General features: G+C 38.2%; 3 protein-coding genes across 3 annotated transcripts; 1 reads left to right on the top strand and 2 right to left on the bottom strand.

The window, feature by feature from the left end:
• Nucleotides 1–29: 29 nt before the first annotated feature.
• On the bottom strand, nt 30–3,686 carry LOC144662486 (26S proteasome non-ATPase regulatory subunit 9-like). Its single transcript, XM_078523298.1, has 7 exons — nt 3,577–3,686; nt 3,404–3,506; nt 3,139–3,261; nt 2,471–2,541; nt 1,568–1,669; nt 1,383–1,474; nt 30–898 (listed from the first exon to the last, which is right to left on the bottom strand). The coding sequence occupies exons 1-7, from the start codon at nt 3,670–3,672 to the stop codon at nt 874–876; spliced, it is 612 nt and encodes a 203-aa protein (XP_078379424.1). The 5' UTR covers nt 3,673–3,686; the 3' UTR covers nt 30–873.
• Nucleotides 3,687–3,752: 66 nt separating this feature from the next.
• Nucleotides 3,753–13,314, top strand: LOC144662019 (intraflagellar transport protein 57 homolog). The gene is made up of 14 exons (XM_078522751.1): nt 3,753–4,011; nt 4,995–5,103; nt 5,698–5,751; nt 5,900–5,953; nt 6,271–6,335; nt 6,455–6,545; nt 7,119–7,196; nt 8,435–8,557; nt 9,548–9,619; nt 10,092–10,172; nt 10,311–10,361; nt 11,197–11,259; nt 11,355–11,498; nt 12,250–13,314. Exons 1-14 carry the CDS (start codon nt 3,851–3,853, stop codon nt 12,358–12,360), a joined length of 1,257 nt encoding a protein of 418 aa, XP_078378877.1. The 5' UTR covers nt 3,753–3,850; the 3' UTR covers nt 12,361–13,314.
• A 590-nt stretch (nt 13,315–13,904) lies between these two features.
• LOC144664294 (neuropeptides capa receptor-like) lies at nt 13,905–14,768 on the bottom strand. Its single transcript, XM_078525397.1, has one exon. The coding sequence runs from the start codon at nt 14,766–14,768 to the stop codon at nt 13,905–13,907; it is 864 nt and encodes a 287-aa protein (XP_078381523.1).
• Between the last annotated feature and the right edge of the window lie 7,554 nt (nt 14,769–22,322).

Genomic DNA, 22,322 nt, shown 5'->3' with positions numbered 1-22,322 from the left:
TAACCTACCATTCCCTTTAAGTGTTTTCAAAGGGTTTAAAAAGAGTTTGAAAGCGTCATGTATGAGTCATTACTGTGTGGGAAAAAATCACCAGTATTTTAATAGTATTTAGGTAGTATTCTGTACATATGGCTTGTAAGTAACACTGTGACATTTCACTGTGGCCTTGTTTAGATGAACTGTCACAGGGACCAGATTACACTGTTTAAGGTAATTCTGCTGTATATAAACATTTCTTAACAGTAAATTGTAAATTATTGATGAGTGCTCCAGGCAAGAAAATAAAGTCACTAAACTTACAGCTCCAACTTAATCAATGTTAATAGTGCAAAGTGATGAGTCTAATAACTGTGAGAACCTAGGTCATGTGATAAATAGCCCTTATGCATGTCTACATCCATGCCTCGGTTTTGAAAGTGTGAAGTAATAAATGTTATCATACCCAAAGCAGCAAAGATGAAAAGAATACCCACGTGAAAACTGCACGAAGGTAGCAGAGGGTTGAGAATAACTCGCGTAAATGAGGCTTGGTGGTCAATTTTAAGCATATGACGTTATCATGCACAAGGCCTACTGAAACAGACTCTTGTTAAGAGCTGTACACATTCCTTACTGGCTAGGCACACCAAGAGGGAGGGTGAAGGAAGCTATTTACATCAGGGCACATCATACACCCCTGAACATTGATGGAAACCATTTCAATATACTTCCAAAGAGGAATATACAAAATGTTAATCTTGCTAACATGTTTAGACAGCTTGATTTAAAATGTCTGACTCAGTGAATTCCCCTGTAGACAGCATAGAAAAGGTTTCTGTGTTGATGCTGCTTTTACAACAAACCAAGGAATGGATGCTCAATTACTTGAAATATCTATTTCACAGGAACAATATGACAGCTGAAAACAAAAATAAAAAAAAAAATTAAACGTGTTCTACCATTCAGTAATGATCGCAACTCAGATCAGAGGTTATCATAGAAGACTGATGTAGGATTGTTTGTTAGAAAACAGCTTGTAAGAAAGCATGCACTCATAGCCGCTCTTCTATCACTCGATAGAAACACAGAACTAGCATGCAATGTTGACGTAATGATGGCGTGAGCAAAGAGAATTTTACATTTTTATGATCAACATAAACGAGTGACTTATTTTTTTTTCCTTGGGGTGTTTTCTAAAGGAAATAGAAAACATGTTTTATTGTTTCTATTGAGTTTTAGAAACACAATTGCAAGTTTGCGAGAACTCTAAAAAGCTGCTGAAACACTCGCCTATCGGCTTGTGTTCCCGCAGCATTTCTCATTCCCCCAAACTTCCACTCGTGTTTCTATAACTTGATAGAAACACAGAACATGTTTTCTATTTCTTAAATACAAGGTCTTACCCAAGAAGCCCTCTTCCATCCCAGGTGTTTGGAGTGAGCGATAATGTTTTTGTTCTCTTCTCCTCTCTTTCAACCATAACACTCACTGGGGTCTGTAAAGGAGATTATTGAGTGAATTAAAGATTAAATAAGAGCTCAATATTAAAAATTGGTATTAACACACTGTATTCAGTATTTATCATTACCCCTTTGCTGTGCTGTACCACAGAAGCAATATCTTGAAGGCTGTTGAAGTTTTCACTACTGATGGAGCCAAATTTTATGATATGATCCCCGACTTTTAAACCCTACAAGACGAAGAAGCATGACATGGTAAAATGGTTACACCTGATCTAACTCTGATCCTTTTATACATGTTATTTGAAGACTATCTGTCCGTACTTTCATGGAAAGTATGCTTTATGCACTGATTATTTTTATATTTCTATTGCAAATTTTTAGGTTTTTAATTAATTTGATGTAAGGTGCATTCGATCATATCCATATGTTAATTTGCGCCAAATAAGCATTAATTTATTATAATTTTTATTATTCCCTGAGTATGTATGGTTCAATTTTACCGTTAATACAATCTGGTATCTTCCTTTGTTCAGGTGTATGGTAATTTATGATAATGAATATCAAACAAAGGAAAATACCAGATTGTGTTGTTCCAGAAAATACCCATACCTCCCCCACAGAAGGTTTTTTGGTTTTGAGCCCTCCTACTCCTCTGGAAAATATTCCAGTTTAGCTTTACCCTAGCATTTGAGAACCCCCACCCCCTTGGAACTTCCAATGACCTTCTGTGGGGTGGGAACTTCTGTGGTGCCCTTGGAACTTCCAATGACCTTCTATTGTATTGTATTGGGAATGGATATTTTCTGGAACCACACATTGTACCAAGGGTAAAATTGAGCCAGGGCATATATTTACACAGTGAAAACCCAATATAATAAAGTGCCAAGGGACTGGGAAAAAATGTTTGTCACACTGGGGATTCATAACATAAACTGAGGAAAGTTGTTTTTTATACTGGGGACTTAATTATGAAGGGGTTTGTCTGCTTTGCTGTACACAATTGAAAATAAGTAAAAGTTGGTTCTTACTGCTTGTGATGAAGGTGAACCTTCAGCTACTGAATCTACTCGAAGAAAAGCTTTCAGTCTTTTTGAAATATCTGAAATCCAGATCATAATACATACAGGGTCAAAAGTAATGTATTAACAATGGTCTATTGATTTCCGGTCCTATGCCCACCTAGGGCTTTGGCCATAAGTCATCGATCATCTACTTGCTTTCATCATTTAAATTTAACAAAATATGTCAAAACACTTTGACTCTATATCCATTTATATACCTATAAGTACTCTTTTTCAACCAATCAAAATAGAATCTGCGATCTGTGGAGGTAAACACGAACAGTTTGGGTGTTTCCCCTTCTTGCATCTCTTCAGCCGATTGATGTTATATCAAATCATTAACTACTTAAAGTTTACACCATAGCTGGTTAGCAGACGACAGCCCACCAAGCTACATCACAAAATTGTGTTCTGCAAAGTATAGGAATCACTGATTCTGAATAAGATGTCAGAGTCATAATCACTAATCAATCATCATCATTATTTTTTAAACTAAGTTTACTGGATTATTTGAAACATAAATTCATAACCTTTGCAACATGTTCAAATAATTAAGTATCGAGCTATTAGTTTTGCATGTTACCCTTTGAACAATTAAACAAATTTTGCTTGTTCCCTGCTTAGCTTATGCTCACCTTCCATTTCTTTATCTTCCTGGGTTTCTTTTTCATTATTTTTCTGTTCTCGTGCTTTCGCATGTACTTCATGAATACCTTCCTCGATTTCCTTCATTAGCGCCTTGTGGTCATTTTGAAGACCTGGCATTTATCAATTAAAAGGATTTAGAAAAGAATGAGTCAGCAAATTTAAGTCCCCATATAATGTGACGAATATATTATTATATATTACTTTCAGAAACACAATTCCTGGAAATTGGATACAAAACAGTTTCTTTCTTACATATGATTCGATTTCTTGCAACACGAACGGCGTAAACATCAATATCTGAGCGAGGATAATTGTCTTCGTCGATCAACTTTCCATGCATCCCGACTCCTTTTTGCTGAAAAATAAAAGTTTCTGGTTACTTTTAGAGTCAGTTTAACACCTAGTTAAATTCATAAAAACCTTACAGATTCTAAAACGTCTTGGAACTCCTTGATTTCCTTTTCAATTGCATCTTTTTTTGCCATCAAATCTTTCACTTTTTGCATCGAAACGTCCGCCATCTTGAAAATAACGGTCAGTTAGTGTACGTGCAGGCTCAGAAATATACGTTCATGAAAGCGAGGCTAATTTCTTCGAGACGAAAAATAACATGGCAACTGGCGTCCATGATGTATTTTCCTTCGTAAAACATTCTCGTTTTAGTCATATTTTTGGATAATAGACGCTTAATTTTAAAGAATGGAAGGTGAAGCTCGCCGTGGTGGTGATGCCGCGGCTGATAATGCTTCTATGGGTTACATGTTAACTGTGGGAACTATGGAAGAAGTTCTCGAGAAACTAAAATTGCTTGACTACGAGACTGACTTCTGTAAGCAGATGGGGTTTAGACCCCTATCAAGGTACGAATTTGTTTTATCTTTTCCATTTAGACAGCTTGTCTAAGATTTAACATGAGTTAACAAAACGAAAGGTTTAAGTACTTGGCTGTCTGCAGGCTACCAGAAAAGTAGCAAGGGATTGCTAGCTGCAAAGCGCAAATCTGTAGCTAAAAAAAGAAATCTCTTGTTGCAAATGTGTTTTTTAGATCAAAATAATAATAATTATTTATGGACTGCGAGAGCTTGTCACAGTTTCCATAGTATGAAGCAACTGAGTAGTAGTGCTATTTCCCCCTGGATGGGAATCACAGGTTATCCCCTTCCCCCTAGAATTCTGTCAGGTTGCTCAAAGAGATCGCTGCTACCGCTTTATACTCCTGTGTGAAGGGAGGCACTGCGAGAGTTGAGGGTCTTGCCTAAGAACAAAATGCAATGACCCTGGCCAGTGCTCCGTCCCAGACTGCTCAATCAAAATCCAACAGGCTAAGAATTAGCCCACCATGCCTCCTCCCATAGCATAAAAATATGAGAATATTTGGATTTCATTGTGACATCCCCTGTTCTTGGACAAGACACTTTACTCTTATAGACCCTCTCTCCACTCAGGTGTATACGTTGTGGTTTAAATTTGTCTTTGGTTTAAAATTTTTCAAACCAGTTTGATTTTTGTTTTTCATTGTCTCATATTCATTATCATAATCTAAAACAAAGGGAAATAAAAATCAAACTGGTTTGAAAAATATTAAACCAAAGATAAATTTAAACCACAACATATATATGGGTACTGGCAAATTTACTGCTGGGGGGTAACCCTGCGATGGACTAGCATCCCATCCAGGGGGAAGTAGAAATACTCTTAGTCATTTTGTGCTATGGAACTCGGGATAAGCTGCAGCCTGATGGGCCACTAGGCTCAAACGCAGACTTTACCTTTACCTTACCACTTCTCTTTGACATTTCGTAAGAGTATTCAACCTGATATCTTTTTTTTAACTTGTTACCAGACACTACTTTGCTTTGGCAACCAATCCTGGAGAGCAGTTTTTCACTTTTACATCTTTAGCTGCTTGGCTGCTCACGTGTTGTGGAAGGAACTTTGAACAACCACAAGAGGTAACAGTTGATTTCTTGCTGTATAAATGATAGCTTTTAATAATTGTAATATTTATAATATTGAAATTCTGGTCCAAATTTTTTGGAATGAACTGTTTGCTAGAAGAGACCATTTGTACCAATTTATCTCACCTGTAATTAACCATTACATGTCAGGGCTGTCATTAGGTTTTTAACTACTTATCACATTGAAGTTGTCACCCATAGCATTATGCTCTGTATGCAAGTGAAACATAACACCAATCAATGTTTTCACCCATAACATCACGTGAACTCAGTTGTAAATCTCAGGTGTTATGGGTTATGGCCTTAAACGACAGCACTGCATGTAAGTATGTCAATTCTGAGAATAAAACACTTGATATAAAGCAACCAAACAACATATCCATACCTCCCCCATGGAAGGCTTTTTGGTTTGAACCCCACCACCCCTCTGGAATTCAAGTTAAGCTTTATACTTTCCTTTATGATTTTGGCTTTTGAGACCCCCCACCCCCTTGAAACTTTCAATGACCTTCTGTGGGGTAGGTATGAATATTTTCTGGAGCCTTACAATTTGTGAAGTTAACTTTAGTTCATTTGCTCTTTTTGTAGTATGATGACCCCAATGCTACTGTGTCAAACATTTTGGATGAGATGAAAAAACTGGTGAGGACAGCATGCTGATAACTTACAATTTATTTCATAACTAGTTACAAATGTTCTATGTATACAAGTAGCTGATTTTCATTGAATACAGAGACATTCATATTTTATTACAATTTTGTTTATTTGTTATGCCTTGCTCCTATTTCAGGGAGTACCAGCAGATTTTCCTCCGGCAAAGTTGAAAACAGGATCAGGAGAACAGGTTAATTACAAAATCTGATTCACATGATTTGGGATTACAAAACATCTCACTAAATTGTCTTTAGTTTGTACATTTACTGAATGTAGGTAGTACAGTCCTAGATTGATTTTAATCTGACTAACGCTATCTCCATAACTGTATCACATACTGACTATTCAGTATGCACGTTTAAAGGTAATGAAGTTGTAAGTCTAAAGTTGTAGACACAGTGTATATCACCCTGAACATTTACCAGACACTTTCCACCATAATTCTTATTGGCAAGCCTTCTACAATATTAATTGTAATAAATAATTTATTTTTGTAAATCTCTTTAGGTTTGTTATGTGATCGATAAACTTGCTGATGAGGCTTTGAAGGCCAAAAAATTTGTCTGGAAAAAGTAAGTGTTGACAGTATTGGATTGTATCACAAAATTGTGTAATTGTGTCAGTTAATGTGTTGTTACTTATTAAATACATGTAGGTATTGAAAAATAATATATGTCTGTTTCTTCCCAAGGGCACAACACGAACAAGAAGACTTTGAAGAAGAAACTATGGAGGATGATGAAGCTGAACTAACATTGAACAAAGTAGAGGAAGAAATGATGGTCAGTACTACCTATCTCAAAATTCCCTGGGGAATTCTAAAATCTCCAATAGTTCTGACGATTTGGTGGTACATCAAGGCAAGATCTCCCTATGGAGGATATAAATTACATTTTCATTACCTGTCTGCTTAAAAATGTCTTAACTCCCGACAGGTTAGCTCAGTTGGTAGAGCGCCAGACTATGGTGCGGAAGGTTTCGGGTTCGAGTCCCAGACCAGACCAACACTCAGGGTCTTAAAAAAAAACTGAGGAGAATATGCTGCCTTTGCAATGACATCTGCAAATGGTTTGACATTCTAGTCTTCTTGAATAAGGATGACAAACAGTAGGCCTGTTTCCTGCATCTTCAGTGTTATGGTCAACAGGGGACGTAAAAGAAACCCACACACTTATCGTATAGAGTAGGGCATGGAGTGCCCGGTGTTCTGGTCTGGTCCTTTCTGTTGTACTGTTGTACTAATGAAATGCTCGTTAGCTACTCTATAATCTGAGGGTAAATAAAAGTGATATGATGTGTCTTGGTATTGTAAGGAGATGTTATGTACTGATCAGTCACTTTTTTATTTTCCTTAGGATGAAGTAGAGGAAGAAATTGAAGAAGAGGACAGTTATCTGGATCTGGCAGGAATGAAGCAACAGTCCCAGATGAATGTAATGAATCTTATTTTTCCCTTACTCTGCAAGCTCAAGGGCTCTTTTGGCAGATAGTTAGTAAAGGATAGTTGTACAAAGGGCAGTCTTAGATGAATGTAACAAATCTTATCCTCCATTTGCAACATTGCTCTGCAAGCTCAAGGTTGCTTTGGCTTGATAGTTGGTTAAGGACAAATTCTTGAGTCAATTGGCTGATAGACACCAACATAATGAGAAAAGTCTGCATACAAGCCTAGTGGCCCATCAGGCTGGAGCTTATCCCTGTTTCCGTAACATTAAGCTTCTAGGAATATTTCTTCTCCCCTCTGGATGGGATGCTAGCCTGTAGCAAGGTTACCCCCCAGCATTAAATTTGCTGGGACCCAATTTTGATTTATACACCTGGCTGGAGACACACACACTATGAGAGTCAATTGTCTTGCTAAAGAACACAACACATTGACCCTGGCCAGGGCTTGAACCCCAACTGCTCGATCCAGAATCCAGTATGCTAACCATTAGGCTACCGCTCCTCCCAATATAAGGAATTAAAGGGACAGTGATCACGGATTTTAGCCAAACTTAGGCATCGGAAATGACCTTTAAATTTGTTTAAGTATACAGGGAAATAGCCTCTAAAAACAGTGAAGGAATATTTAAATAACACACCAAATGCAAAAGGGGTACCGATGGCCAAATTCGAAGATTGAAACGGATTTCGATATGGGTTTTGAAATATGGTCCGGCGGATCAGTTTTCAAAGTTAATCATGTCTGCTTGTACTTTAAATATCGCCCGGGAGACACATTTGGCTGCAATGAAGCTATGGTTTTGTTATTTACAATCATAGAATTAATTTATTTGCAAACATCTAGTTTCATAGCGAAAATTTGACAAAATTAAATATCATAATATTAACTTAGCCGTGACACAGTCCCTTTAAATAATGAATCACAGACTTCTTTGGCAGACCATTGGTTTGGTTTGGGTATTTCAAGAATAGATATGCCAGAAAACAGTGGATTTTTTTAAAACCAACAACCAAAACAAAACAAACACAGCAAAATACAGATGCATTCTGAATGTCAGGACCTGCAAGTGTCTTTCAAGACATAGCAATTTTGTTAGCAACCCAGTTTTTCATCCCACTCATACAGGCTCATTCACTGCAAAATCAAATGACGATTTTGCTGTCAAGTTTTAATATGGCAAAGATTTACATGTTAATTCAATTATCACCTTTGTTCTACCTTCAGGAAATTGCTGACTCATCCAAGCCTGATTCTGTAATGGAATCAACTACTGATGCAGCTGAGTGGAAACTTGAAGTTGAAAGAGTTCTGCCATTGTTGAAGGTCCACATAAGAACAGATAACAAGGTAAACTTCTTCAAATACCTTTAGAATAACCATGGACCTGCCAGAATTTCTATACTTTGGTATTTTTTTAGTACACCACAGTCAGGGTTTTCATTTTATGCTAGGCATAATATAAAGAAATTGTTTCTTACAATAATGCTACATGTACATGTACTGTATATTGTCAGGTGAAACACAGATGTTTTGACATTTCTGCCTTCAGGGTTCAAAAAGGCTAACACATCTGTTACACATCATTGGCCTTAGAATACCTTCAAGCTTTTTCACATCTTTCAAAAAATCCAAAGTGTAAGGGAAAGTTTTTGTCCCCTATCCATTTGGAAATCGTCAGGGTGACCAGCTTAGAGCCTGTTGCTGAAACCTGTTTAATTTAGAGTTTTTATTTGTCCATGGGACAGTTTTCTTTTGTCCTCAGAACTCATTACTACTGTAAATACACTATAAGTATACCCCCCCCTTGTTGGGATGGGGGTGCTACTCTGTATATTTTATGTGGGGGTGTGCCACTGGGACTCGTAAACCCTCACCCTATACCAGAACGTGTTCAGCTGATTTTGTAATCCTATACTAGACTAGACACCAAAAATCCCTACCCTATCCCAGACTTGCTTTTTTTAGAACTGTAACACTTAGTGTTTATAATGGAAAACCATCTGTCAACAACGTTGTTGCGATGATTTTATTTACGTCTAGAAAAGCCTCTTTCTCCTCCAAGTTTCTATTCCTATTTTGGATTTAACTATTAATACCACTGATCCGTTTCCCGGCAAATGATACCCTATTCTTGACCGAAACTCTATAATTTCTATACCCTATCCCAGACTAAACTGCTTGAAAACCATACCCTTCACAGCGGGACATACACTGTACCCGTATACATGTAGCTCATACACTGTTATATGGGAGAAGCCCCCCTGCCACCTCCCCGCCCTCTGGAAGCTGCCCACTGTAGGAAAAGTAATTGATTGACTAACACTTTACACTTGTTAGGATTGGAGAACACATTATGAGCAGATGCAGCAGCATAGTAAAGAAATCAAGTCTTCTTTAACAGAAACTAAGGTATGGAACAAACAAGAAGTGTAAAAAAAACCACTGTCCTACATGCACATGATTATGCTGGTTTTGTGCTATGCTGCCAGCGGATCATCCACGCATCATGTCTGTTTCATCTAACTGCTGTCATGATGAGTCAGTGTAACCTGTAGCCTGCAAATGCAGAGGTATTTCCGGCTGTTGTTTCTCTCCCCCGGAAAAGAGAAACGACAGCTGGAAATACATCTGTGTTTGCAGGCTATGTAACCTGGTGACATTCAGCACTCACTCACTTTTGCCTCTTGATTTTCCTAACAATGAGTGTTAAGCATGTTCTGTAATTACTTACAATGTCATTAATATATACAATCTAATATAAAAACTCACAGTGTACGTGTAGGAACATACAGTGGCATGTCTATCTCTTTCCTGACCTAAGTGTCACATAAGGCCAGTGATGCAATGGAATTTTTCTTAAATGTGTTTGTTCTATTTTCAGGGTCATCTTGACAAGCTCCACCATGAGATCAGTAGAACACTTGAGAAAATATCCAGTCGAGAAAAATATGTTAATAACCAGGTATTACTTGCAGTTAGTTACGTGTAATTATCAACCATGAAACATGATAGAGATACACACCTGTATCACTCATTCTCTGAGTCTGTGATACGGTGAAGCATATGATTTAATGCTTTTTGCTTTCTCTTTATGCAACAGCTTGAACATTTGCTGCAAGAGTTTCGAAGTTTACAGGACACTCTTGCTGAGGTATGGTGCTTTATCTTCTTTATTTCACTTATGATTCATCACAATGGTACAGTTCGTTTATGCTTTGAAAATGTTGCAAGTATAAGTGGAATGATAGAATACACTTGCTGTTATTTCATCTTTGCCCCCACCCCACTCCACTCCAATCAACATGCCCAAAAGAAGAGTCCACTATTTACTGATTTTTTTAAAAAAAAAAATCAAATCCTGTTATTTTTTAGCATTTCCCTCATACTGTTTCTTATTAGACTTTCTCAAAGTCCTTCTACGCGCGGTTTAGGTTGTCAGCGGGCTTTCCACCCCTACGCCCGGTCGTGCGCGGCTCAGGTCGTCTCGTCAACGCCCGCCGGGGCTCAGGCTCTCGGTCGCGCGGGCACCCACGACTTCGGGGCGACCGCGCCCCTTCGCTCTCTCGGGGGCCTCTCGCGGGGAGGATGTGGGTCATTTGGAGCACTGCAACATTTCGTGGTTTGGCGGTGGCCTCACTTATTCTTTTCTTCCGTCTCTTCGTTGTTGCGTCGGGGCGGTCGCCTGCCCCCTCTTTCTGTTCGTTCGCTCCCCCTTTTCGGCGGGATATCGCGTGTCGGGTCGGACCTCCCCCCTCATTGCTCTTGCGGTACTCCCCCCCCCTGATGTCCTCTCTGGCGGGAAACTCTCTGGACAGTCGCCCTCTCGCGACTTCTCCTCGCGGTCGTCGCTTCCCTCCCGCTCGCTCCTACCGTGGCCCTCCAATGAGGGCGACTTGGTGCAAGTCTAGTTTCTTATTTGATATCCCTACCCCTTATGTGATTGCAACATTAATCTTTTGCAACATTTTATTTGATTTTCTCAACAGACAAAAGAACGTTACAAACAAGGATCAGGAGGAGTTACTGAGCTCACAAAGTCATTATCTCAGGTTTGTTTAGTGGAGCTAACCAACAGGCATTTACTCTGTGCTTAATAGCAAGAACTCTAAAGAACTGATATAAATCAATATGATTGCATTTGTAGATTACAGAAGAACTTGAATCTGTCAAAGCGCAGATGGATGAGCGAGGCACAAACATGACTGATGCAGGTCCTTTAGTCAGAATAAAACAAGCTTTGACAAGACTTAAACAGGAAGTTCAGCAAATGGAAGTCCGTATAGGAGTGGTATGTTTGGTGATGTTTACACGACATAAATATAAACAACTGGAATTGGTAGTGGCGTGGGTTAAGTTTGGGGCGAGGGAGAAGGCAAACTAAAACTTTTAATTTAAAGGCTTTTTTGCTTCTTATCTGGTTTGATTGGTTAAAGAGCTGTAAAGGAATTTGTAGAGCTACATGTAGACAAACGCAAACCAATGCAAAGCGTTATAACTTTTTACCGTTAATCGAAAGCTGCTATAAGTGAGAAAACATTTCGAGATGCAACTGCATCCCTCGGCAGTTCAACCATTTGAAATTGGGACTTTTTTTACAACATTCTTTGAAAACAAACGCAACAAATAATTTTGTAAAGTGAGGTGAAGTGAATACTTTATTTACCCTCGGATTGTAGAGTAACTTATACTTATTTACTCATGGCCATAACCCTAGGTGGGTATAGGGCCGGAGTAGCTTATAACATAGCTAATATCTCCTAGCATTTCAACAGTACAACGGGCAAAGACCAGCACACAACACCGAAAACTTCTTGCCCGACTATTTACGATGAGTGCGTGGGTTCTTTAAATCCCCCTACTAAACCATAACAATGAAGATGCAGGAGACGGGACCTACGGTTTATCGTCCTTATCCGAGAAGACTAGAAAAAAGTAAAGGATGCATATTGCTGCCTCAAGAAGAGGAAGTTGCCATGGTTACCTCTTGCAGTCAACAGTAAACATGTGTTAATTGTTATTTGTTTGTTTGTTTGTTCTAGGTGGAACACTCTCTTCTTGGTGCAAAACTTCAAAATCGGAGCGCCATAAGAGAGGACATGCAGGCCCCAGTCACCGACGCGTCCACGTTTGGAGATTTTAAACCATTTTAAACTTGACTACATGTAAATAGTTGTTATTCGTAAACAGAAAGATAAGAACTGTCAAACAAGGATGATGTAATCACACCGGTCTATTGCACGATTTTCTTTTTCATGTGGCGGTTTTTTTTATCAAGTCAGTTCGTATTTCGTTAGCATTTAGACGAGAACTTACAACTGAAGAGTAAAAGTAAGCTGCCATGTTAACTAGAAAATCGTCTCAAAAAGTATTTATAATATGAGATGTAGAATTATCAGCGTAATAAACAACGAATGTTAACATCTTAGACGTACACTTAAAGCGCGCGCTCTGTAATGAGTTTGCGACCCATAGTCAGGCATTTATATTCACGCGAAAAATCAATAATCCGCGTTGCCAGACAAATACTATTTAAGTGAAAAATGCAGCCATGCTGTTCGTCCGTATAACAACGTAATTTATTGACGTAATAATTACCAGGTACATTTTCTAAATTTCATGTGTAAACATAAAAGATTGTTCCAAAGAGGATACAGGAGCTGGTTTTTGGCAAATTCTCGTGTTAAAAGGGAAGAAGTGTCTATCCTTATTTTCAATCAGAAAAAGCCGGAGCAGTAGGAGTGTAGTCACATGACCTTGTTGCCATGGACACGTCATGTCACTTAGCAACATCTCGCCTGAAAATGACGTGCTTGGTCAATTTTCAGAGGGAGTAGAAGGCTCCAGCCGAAAAACCTACTTAAAATCCTAAGTTATTTTCAGCTCTTCTAGTGATGTTGACAACTAGTGTACATAAGTCAGCAAACAAATTCGTCTCACAAGTTTTGGTATCTTTCTTATAGTATTAGTGATGTAAATTTTAATATTAAAACAGTTTCCCGCTTGCGTAACTTTGTATATTGTGTTTTAAGATGTTACATGTTCGTCATTGTTATCTCTCAAAGTGACAATAAAATGCAAGGAACAACTGTTACTGCTTCAAATAATTTATCGTCTTTGTGGTAAAAGTCCTAAATAATGCACTTTTTGGCTAAAAAGTGTTAAAATAAAGCTATCATTTCTGTTATCATTACATCCTCTGCAATTCCGTTCTCAGCAAGAGAGATATTTTCTAGTATGCAGATTCATAGCGGAGCTCCAGCGTGCGTAGCGCGCCAGCGGAGCACCATGGGTAAGGAAATTTGGTAAACCCAAACCGAAAAGGTTTGGTTATCGAGTGAGCGTACGCCTGCGCTTACAGACTCTCGGGGAGAAGAAAGGGAGTCAAAAAGCAACCCTTAAAAAAAACTAATGTCACCACACTGGGCTTCTAAATCCCAAGGAGAGATTTCTTCATGCAGTCCTTATCTGATGCCTTGAAAAAAATTCTAACTGCCTCTGCACTAAAGATAAACTGTCCTTAAGATATATAATTTAGACTATTTTGTTTGTCACTGGAAAAGCTGTTAATTAAGAACAGCCATGCTCTGATGAGATCCCTGCAATTGATAGTGAAGCTGTGAGTACTTGAAGACAAATTCAGTTGAAAAACGGAACGAGACTCAAAAACGGTTTAGTCTGCCATAAAATAGGTAACTCAACACTGTGTGCGATTCTCTTCAACGTTAATAGCCCTGATACTCTGAAGTGTTATTTCCTCATCTTCAGTCGTTTCCATGTTGTGGATTGTTAGGCGTTTTCTCCAACACCAATTTAGCATTTCCTTCAATCCGAGACGATAGCTTTGAACAAATGAGATGCAGATGATGGGATTGATTGCAGCCGACAAGTAAACACCACAAAAACCCACATGCCATAACACTGCAGGAAACAGACAAGGCAATTCAATGTTATATTCCAAAACGAGAAGTCTAAATAGTATTGGAAGAAAACAGATGTAAAATGAGGCCATTATACAGAAGGTCATTTTAATCGCTCGCCTTTTCTTTTGATCTTTCTGATGCACTGCTCTGCATTGAAGAATTTTGTCTCGTCTTCGTAGAGTCACTGCTATGACGCAATATAAAATCGTTATGACAACCAATGGTAAAATTTGAAAAAGGGCAGTATGCACCCTTAAATAAGTCATATATGAAAAGAAAGTGTTGTATAAAGGCACGCAGAAAGTTTTCCCATTTCTGTCCACCAAATGGGATGCATACAGATATATAGTACTTCCTATGGTGGCTATCACCCAGGTAGAAGTGATTGCAAAGACGCGAAATCTTGACGATATAAGATGAACTTTCATCGGTAACACCACCGCTACAAACCGATCTAAAGCGATCCAAAGAAGGCTTTGAATTGACACATTACTCGAAGCATTCTGCAGAAACCATTTCAGCTTGCAAAATATTAGTCCAATGGTTCCTCCAATAAGCCATTCTTGAGAACTGGTGGCTGTTTGTATTAGTTCTACTGGGATGTCAGTTAACGGGTAAACAAAGTCGGACACCGCCATATTGACGATAAAATAATTTATCGTATTTCTCAGCTCTTTACGTTTATGCACGATTTTGATCAGAAGAGCGTTTCCAATCAAGCTGGAAGACAAAATAATGGAGTACAGAATAATTTTAACAATTTTAAAAGTGAAAGAGTGAAAGAAGTGAACAATACAAGTCCCATTCTGAAAGTTGGTAATCGATGATTCGTTGCTAAAATTTGCAGCCATGTTGATAGAAGACATCCTTCTTGTTCGTTCCGTTACTTGAAAATTTGTTGATAATACTTGTCCACGGAGAAATTTTGTTTGAATACTCCCAAGATTCCGAAAAAACCGTCTGAAAACGTGTATGACGTCTTGTTAATGAAAGTGAAATCGTGTTCAAATACTCCTACAATTCCGAAAAACCGTCTGAACCTATGTCTTAATGTATCAGGCTTGCACAGTTGGAAAATGCTCTCATTCGATAGAGCTTGAGTGCTTTGTCTCAAAGCAATTAAGAATGCGAGTTAAAAAGCCATCCCTTGGTGAAATAAATTACAATATAAAATTTGTTTAGCTATTCCTTTCAAGACATTTTAAATTAACAATGAAACTATGAACCTGAGTTTTCTATGAGCGTATAGTCAACGTGGCACGGCCTCGTTGACTATCGCTCATAGATAACGAGGGTGATAGATTTGCAGCCCAAAAACTACAATTTAATGTACCTTTAAGCTAAAAATCAAGAAAATTGACCCTTTAAAAAGCAACACGCACACGATTGTTTTCTATCCGCGAAAAGAAAAGAATGGGAGAACCAATCAGATTCGCGGATTTCCAATAAAACACTTCTGAGTTTCTACTAATTTCCGATAGAATTCAAGTGGCAATTAAACGCTTTTATATTTCCATTTAAAGAAGTAGGGCCATATTTTCAATGTTTCAAACTGTGTATTAACAGCGTTTACTTAACACAATGGACGGTGAGAGCAATATATTTTAAAGCGGTGTCAAATGTCATTTAAAAATGACATTGTTTACTTCATTCTTAAAAAGCCCGCATGTTTCATACATGCAACTGATGGATTTGGAATTGTATTTATCTCAAAAACGTCTCTTCTAAGTACAAAGAGTACAGTTTTATGTTGAGGCATCAATAGATTTAAAATATTTCCGCTACCTTTCTAGAATATAGTTTTCAATTTGTTATGAATTGATTGTTTCAACAACAATTAGATAGCTTTTCAGAGTAACTTCTTTTCTACAGTCTCGCCTAAGTTTTTTTTGAAAATATTAAATTCGATGAGTTCGAAAGCAAAATCATGCTATGACGGGATTGATGGCTTAAAAGAGAAAAATATTTTTGGGAAAAATGCTGACAACTGATATTTAGATTAACAGCTGCTTTTTTCATTTATTCACATCAAACTTCAAGTAGGTAAGTAATGCTGTTTTTGCCAACACTTTTATTGTCAGCATGACTCTTTAAAAGAATATTTGAAGGCGTGAGCGCAAGAAACGCACTTTGAGTTTTGGCCAAATTGAAAATTGTCACAAACAACTCCAAATTTCGCACGCAAGTTCGTTCACGTGTGCTCAACACTGCCCTGTATTTAATTTTGCTGGTCTTTCCTTCGTTTTCGAAAAATAACACATGCAAAAAGACAAGGTTTTTGCTGGCGCGGTGTCTTTTGACTTTTCTTTTACAAACGACAAACAAAGGAAACGTTTTGTTTCTCAAGACGATGAAGTCAGCTAAATTTTTAGGGTTACAGTCCTAGCCCTAACGCCAAAGGTAACCCCAAGGCCGTAGGGTCGGGGTTAGAGTTTCAGATTAGGGTTACAGACTTAGCCCTAACGCAAAAGCCTAGCCCTAACGCAACAAAACAAAACAAAACAAAAAAAAAACAAAAAAAAACTTAACACTAACCCCAAGGGATTAGGGTTAAGCCGTTTCAAGTTAAGTTTAGGATCAGAGTCAGCCTCAACCTTTAGATCGCGCTTTTAATGCAGTAAGCTTTCACGCCAGTTTGCTTGCAGCTAGCTTTTTCTGCAGTCTGCTTGCGGTTAGCTAGTTTCTGTTGTTTCGGGCAAGACTATTTTACTCTGTTACCGTTAGCTGTTGTAATTTGCCGAGGTGAAAGTGAAATAAAGACTGTTTGTTGATTGAATACGTTTGCTCGTGTTGTCACATTATACTAGTTTTGCTTTCAGTTAAGTGCCGCCGGCTTGCTCTCACTTCTATCTCCACTCCTTACATCATCACACATCTACAAAATCCCGCGAAAACAAGATAAACTTATGAGGTTTTCGTTCGCACGAATCGATAGATTGATTGATGAATATTTAATGAGACACAGAAAAAATTTGGCGAAGGGAAGGTGCCCTGGGGAACATATGAAGAATTTTTTAAAGTCTAAAACCAGGTCACTTCTCGGCAACTTTGTCGCGGCAGCACCCAAGCAGATCCTGCAAAACTCGCGTTGACGAAGTTCCCGGCAAGAAACCTCTTGTTTTAGGCTCTCTATGCGGCCAGGCTCAAAACTACCTCGGTTTGTGCAACGTTTTTTCCGAAGCGCTAAACAGCGCTGTTGTACAAAACAAAGGCAGAAACATCACTCAGTTCTTCGAGCGATGCTGCAAACTTACGGGTATTCAGACTTAATGATGTCCTTCAACCACCTGGCAGCCGCAATCGAGCTAAAACTATAAACTTTTCCGTTTTACTTTCACAGGCGCCATTTCGCTTAATTCAAACTCTTCCGCCTCTAACATGTGACCTTACGTCACAATGCAGTATCCAGTCCTACTCTACTCAACTCAACAAGAAAAACATGCGCAGCGAATCGAAGACATGTTTGTAAAATGGATTCTCGCCTTCCGTAGACGCTTAGAAAACCCTACAGGGAAAGATGTACACGCGATGCGTTGGAAAACTCAGACTGCTAGCTGACTGGGATTACGTAAGCTTGCAAAATGCCTTTTTTTGCATACATAATTTCTAAAAAACGAAGCTAGACCCAGCGAATTTGAATACAGATCAGTGTTAAGCACACGTAAACGAACTTGCGTGCGAAATTTGGAGTTGTTTGTGACAATTTTCAATTTGGCCAAAACTCAAAGTGCGTTTCTTGCGCTCACGCCTTCATTTTATGTAAATAATAGTTATTTTGAATGAACCTTAAAAGACAGCTTTTTGTTAGTAATTAAGCCATCTTTGACATAGTCGATGGCATGATGAATATATACACTTTATATACACTTTTTGACAGAAAACTAGACAGACAGACAGACAGACAGACAGAGGGACAGTCAGACAAACCGACACATAGACAGACAGACGGACGAACGGACGTGCGGATGGATAAAATAACTGAAATTGACTTCTTGCCTATTTACAACAACTAAAATATTAAAAAGAAAAATCAATTTACATAAGTATGGAAAATATTTCCTATTTCTTATCAAGGAAACGAGGAAAAAATTTTCAAAACATTGTCTGTTTGCCAGACCACAAAAATCATGCAGTCAATGTTTCAATTGTCTACGGGAATCATCCAGCGTTTGAACATCCGTGAGGTTTTAGATGCTTAGAACTGTAGTTGTTAAGCCTAATAGCGGAGCTCCCAGCGGCCCGAAGGACCGCAGAGCAGAGCCCCATACCCATAGAAAATTAACATAACCACGCTTTTGGTTTTTCATGGTCATCATGGCTAGCGGCATGGTTTGCGGACGCATGCGCCCTCCGACGTCGCTCCAACGTGGCGGCCATACTCCAGAAATGGTTTAAGGTTATGGTTAACGTCAGCTTACATCTTTGATATTTGGACATCCATGTCATGGTCAATTGACAGCTGTCAAAACAGGGTATCCGCTGACCAGTATCACATGACCATATCGCGGGCTTACATATAGAACTCATCGAGGTCGAAAGTTTTTCTTTACTTTACCGCTGACCAAGTAATGGTTTTTATATTGGATCGCCGGCTCAAGTGCTATATTTTTTTTCTGTCAGTAAACTCAGATTTACGAAAAGGGCGAAGTAATTAACCGGGGGAGCTCCGCTTTTAGGCTTGGCTAAATCTATTTAATATTAATTTACATAAGTACTCATTTTGTTAACTCTTCTCTTAGTAAGTGTGTAATTTTTCTACCTTCCCGTTTTCTCGCACTATATGCCTACAATTAGAACTGCATTCGATACATGGAAAAAAGACTGGTGTAAGTGTGTATTGTAAACTTGTGTGGTTATGTAGAACGTGGTTCTGAAAAAAGTAATGTAAGTACCACAAGTAAATGTAAGAAGTGAATGTGTTATTTGTAAGTATAACTGACTCAAGTGAACATTGTAATTATAATTTGTATAATTTCCAGAGGTGAATTCAATTCTGGTTGGTCGAGAAGCTCGGACTATGGCGCAATATTCACCGCGCTAGGCGGTGAATATAGCATTTCAAGGCGTGGCCACCAAGCCATGCCACATTTGCCATCCAGGCCAGTGAACATGGCAGCATTTGCTGAATGAAAATCTCTCTCATTTAAAAGAAACCACTCCAAGTCCTGGATATTTAAAACATTGGGAATTTTGCAAATTAACTACCAAGGCTTTTGGACCGAAAATATTTTCAAGAGATGGTTTTCAAGGCATTAGAATTGATCGTAAACATGGGGGTTTTGGAGATCGCACACGGCCATGCACTCATTCAGATCGACTGTGAAAACATTATTTAGTTCTCTTCTCAATGACTGGAGCTAGTAATTTTGAGAGGATTCACACAATTGCTCAGAAGTCACCAACGATTAAACAAAGGTACCAGATATCTATCTTTTTCGTAGTGTTCAGTTTTTTGTTCCGTTTTATTGCTAAAACTTGAGTGTAAATTACGATTTCAATCGATGAATTAAACTAGTTTACACGTATGCAAGCGAGCATTGTTTCGTGTTTCCTATTGTTATTTTGCAGTTTTTGATATTCACCTCTGAAAATTATACTAAAACAATTATTCGCCTCAGGCTCAGTGGTTATTGTTGAAAAATCACTTCGCCTTCGGCGAATAATTGTTAAGTATTATGGTCGATTATGGTGTGCCAGTAGTAGGCAATACTACCGATACGCCAAAGCCCCCTGTGTTTACACTCTTTAAAAGGAGTTTTGGGAGGGTTCCCACGGAATCAGAAAATTTTGACCACGGTGAGAATTGAACCCACGACCTCCGGATTAGATCTACCTACGAGAAGATGGTTGGCTAATGTTTTTCCTTCCCTTTTTTCGATGTATTTTAATATTCCCAGGCTATTATTTTTGTTGTATTGGGTTCTTATTAGTTCTTTGGGAATCCGAATCGTATATTTGTCAATTTTCTTTGAAAGATTGGATTTTGAAGTGCAGTTTCCCTTAAGATTAAGTTTTAAATCATTCGATATATGCGCGATTCTCTCCCATCCATGGAATAACTCTGATATCTTGGAGAGTTATTCCTTCCGGTTCGCTCGTTACCATGTTACTAGTTGTTGATCTTTTGCTCCAACATGAATGGAAAATTTCTTTCAAACCAAGACGATAGTTCCTAGTAAATGCCACACAAATTATTGGGTTGACTACGGAAGATAAGAACAGTGTAAGATTTGCAAGAAACTCCAGAGCTTTAGAAAACGAACAAGATAATGTAACATCATATTCCAAGAAGAGGAATTTCAGCAGCATTGGAAAAGCACAGATGTAAAATGCAGTCATAATACAGACGCTCATCTTAATCGCTCGCCGTTTTCTTTGATCTTTCTGATGCACTGCTCTCCATTGAAGAGCTTTGTCTTGTCTTCGTAAAGTCGCTGCTATGACACAATATAAAATCGTCATGGCAACCAACGGTAAAATCTGAAAAAGGGCAGTATACACCCTTAAAAAAGTAATATATGAAAAGAAAGGATTGTACAAAACCGCGCAGAATGTTTCTCCATTTTTTCCCACCAAACCGAACGTATACAGATTTATAGAACATACTATGGTTGCCACGACCCAAGTGGAAGCGATAGCGAAGGCGCGAAATCTTGACGAGATAAGATGAACTTTCATTGGTCACAACACTGCAACAAACCGATCTAAAGCGATCCAAACGAGGCTTTGTATAGAAACAGTAATTGAAACACCATGCAGGAACCATTTCAGCTTGCAAAATACTAGTCCAGTAGTTCCACCAATAGGCCATTCTTGAGATTCGCCCGCTGTCTGTGTCAACTCTATCGGAATAGTTGTTAATGAAAATATAAAGTCGGACACCGCCATGTCGACGATAAAATAATTTATCGTTTTTTTCAGCTCTTCACGTTTATGCACAATAGTGATTATAAGAGCGTTTCCAATCAAGCTAGTCAACAAAATAATGGAGTAGAGAATCATTTTTGTGATTGTAGCTGGAAATGAGTTATGTAAGTCAAGGTCGCAAGGCACATCTTTAAGGCCAAATGAGTTGTTGATAAAATTGTTTGAAGTGTTGTCAGGAGGCACCATTCTCAGTTTTCGCCTTGCTTGAAATTTTCACAAGTGATAATGTACTTTAAGAGAAACAGTTTAAAGGTATTTTAGTGAAGAATAAACTCTTTCAGTAGCCAGTTTCCGTCAAGTAACACCAAAACTGTGCTAAGCGTTCCATTTGCTCTGCTATCAAGCGGCTAAGTTTTTGACTTGAGCAACAGAAAATAAAGGAAGTACAACTGTCGACAGGTGCTACAATGCTGTTTGAGGCCTTACATTGGCACAGGATGAATTGTTTTTATCATCATATTTATTATAACCATACAAAACATTGTTTGTGGATTTATTTATTAAAGAGACAAAGGGATGAAATGTAAATTAACAGTTAACAGTTACTGATCAGACGTATTATATATTAAAAACTACTAAAAGATTATATCTGAAAATTAAAACTCCTCAAAATAATGTAAAACGTCTAGTTCTTCCAAATAAATAAAAATCTTCAAACAAAAGTAAATTGTGTCCTTGCCAACATCTTTGGGGCAAGCCTTGGTGGCTTTTTAGGCCAATGCCTAACTCCTGTTGCAATGGTGACTAGGGGTATTATGACTTCCTTGAATGGGAACCCCCAGCACTTTTATGAACCATCCCTGAAAAATTTCCGGTACCCAATTTTAAGATTTAACTGGAAAGGACTTATTTTAGGAAACGTCACAAGTCACATTCTGCAGACTCAATGATTCGTTGCAAAAATTTGTAGACATGTTGGCAGAATCATTATTGTTTGTACCCTTGCTTGAAAATTTTTTTGTTATATTTGACGATGTATTTACTAGTTAGTGGATATAACATGTGAAAGCAGGTGTTCTCCAAGTTGTTACCAACGCTGCAAGTCCTGCAATGTACTTCTGCTCAAAGATGTCCAAAATCCTGAAGAACTGTTTAAGCGTTTCTCATGCAAAAATGGAAAGCAATTTCATTCAGTGGAACTCAAATATTTTTTAAGCAATTGAAATTGAGAAGTCATCGCTCAAGAAACTTAATGTTTTGATTTCGTGTAAAGGCCGTTTTAATTTCAGATGGAGTCTTCTGTACTTTTGATGTCAAATAATAAA

This window comes from Oculina patagonica, chromosome 8 (genome assembly GCF_052425735.1).
Source record: "Oculina patagonica isolate OP01 chromosome 8, crgOcupat, whole genome shotgun sequence".
Classification (NCBI taxonomy): domain Eukaryota; kingdom Metazoa; phylum Cnidaria; class Anthozoa; order Scleractinia; family Oculinidae; genus Oculina; species Oculina patagonica.
Note: the sequence above shows the minus strand (reverse complement) of the source record. Positions and strands in the feature narration are given on the sequence as shown.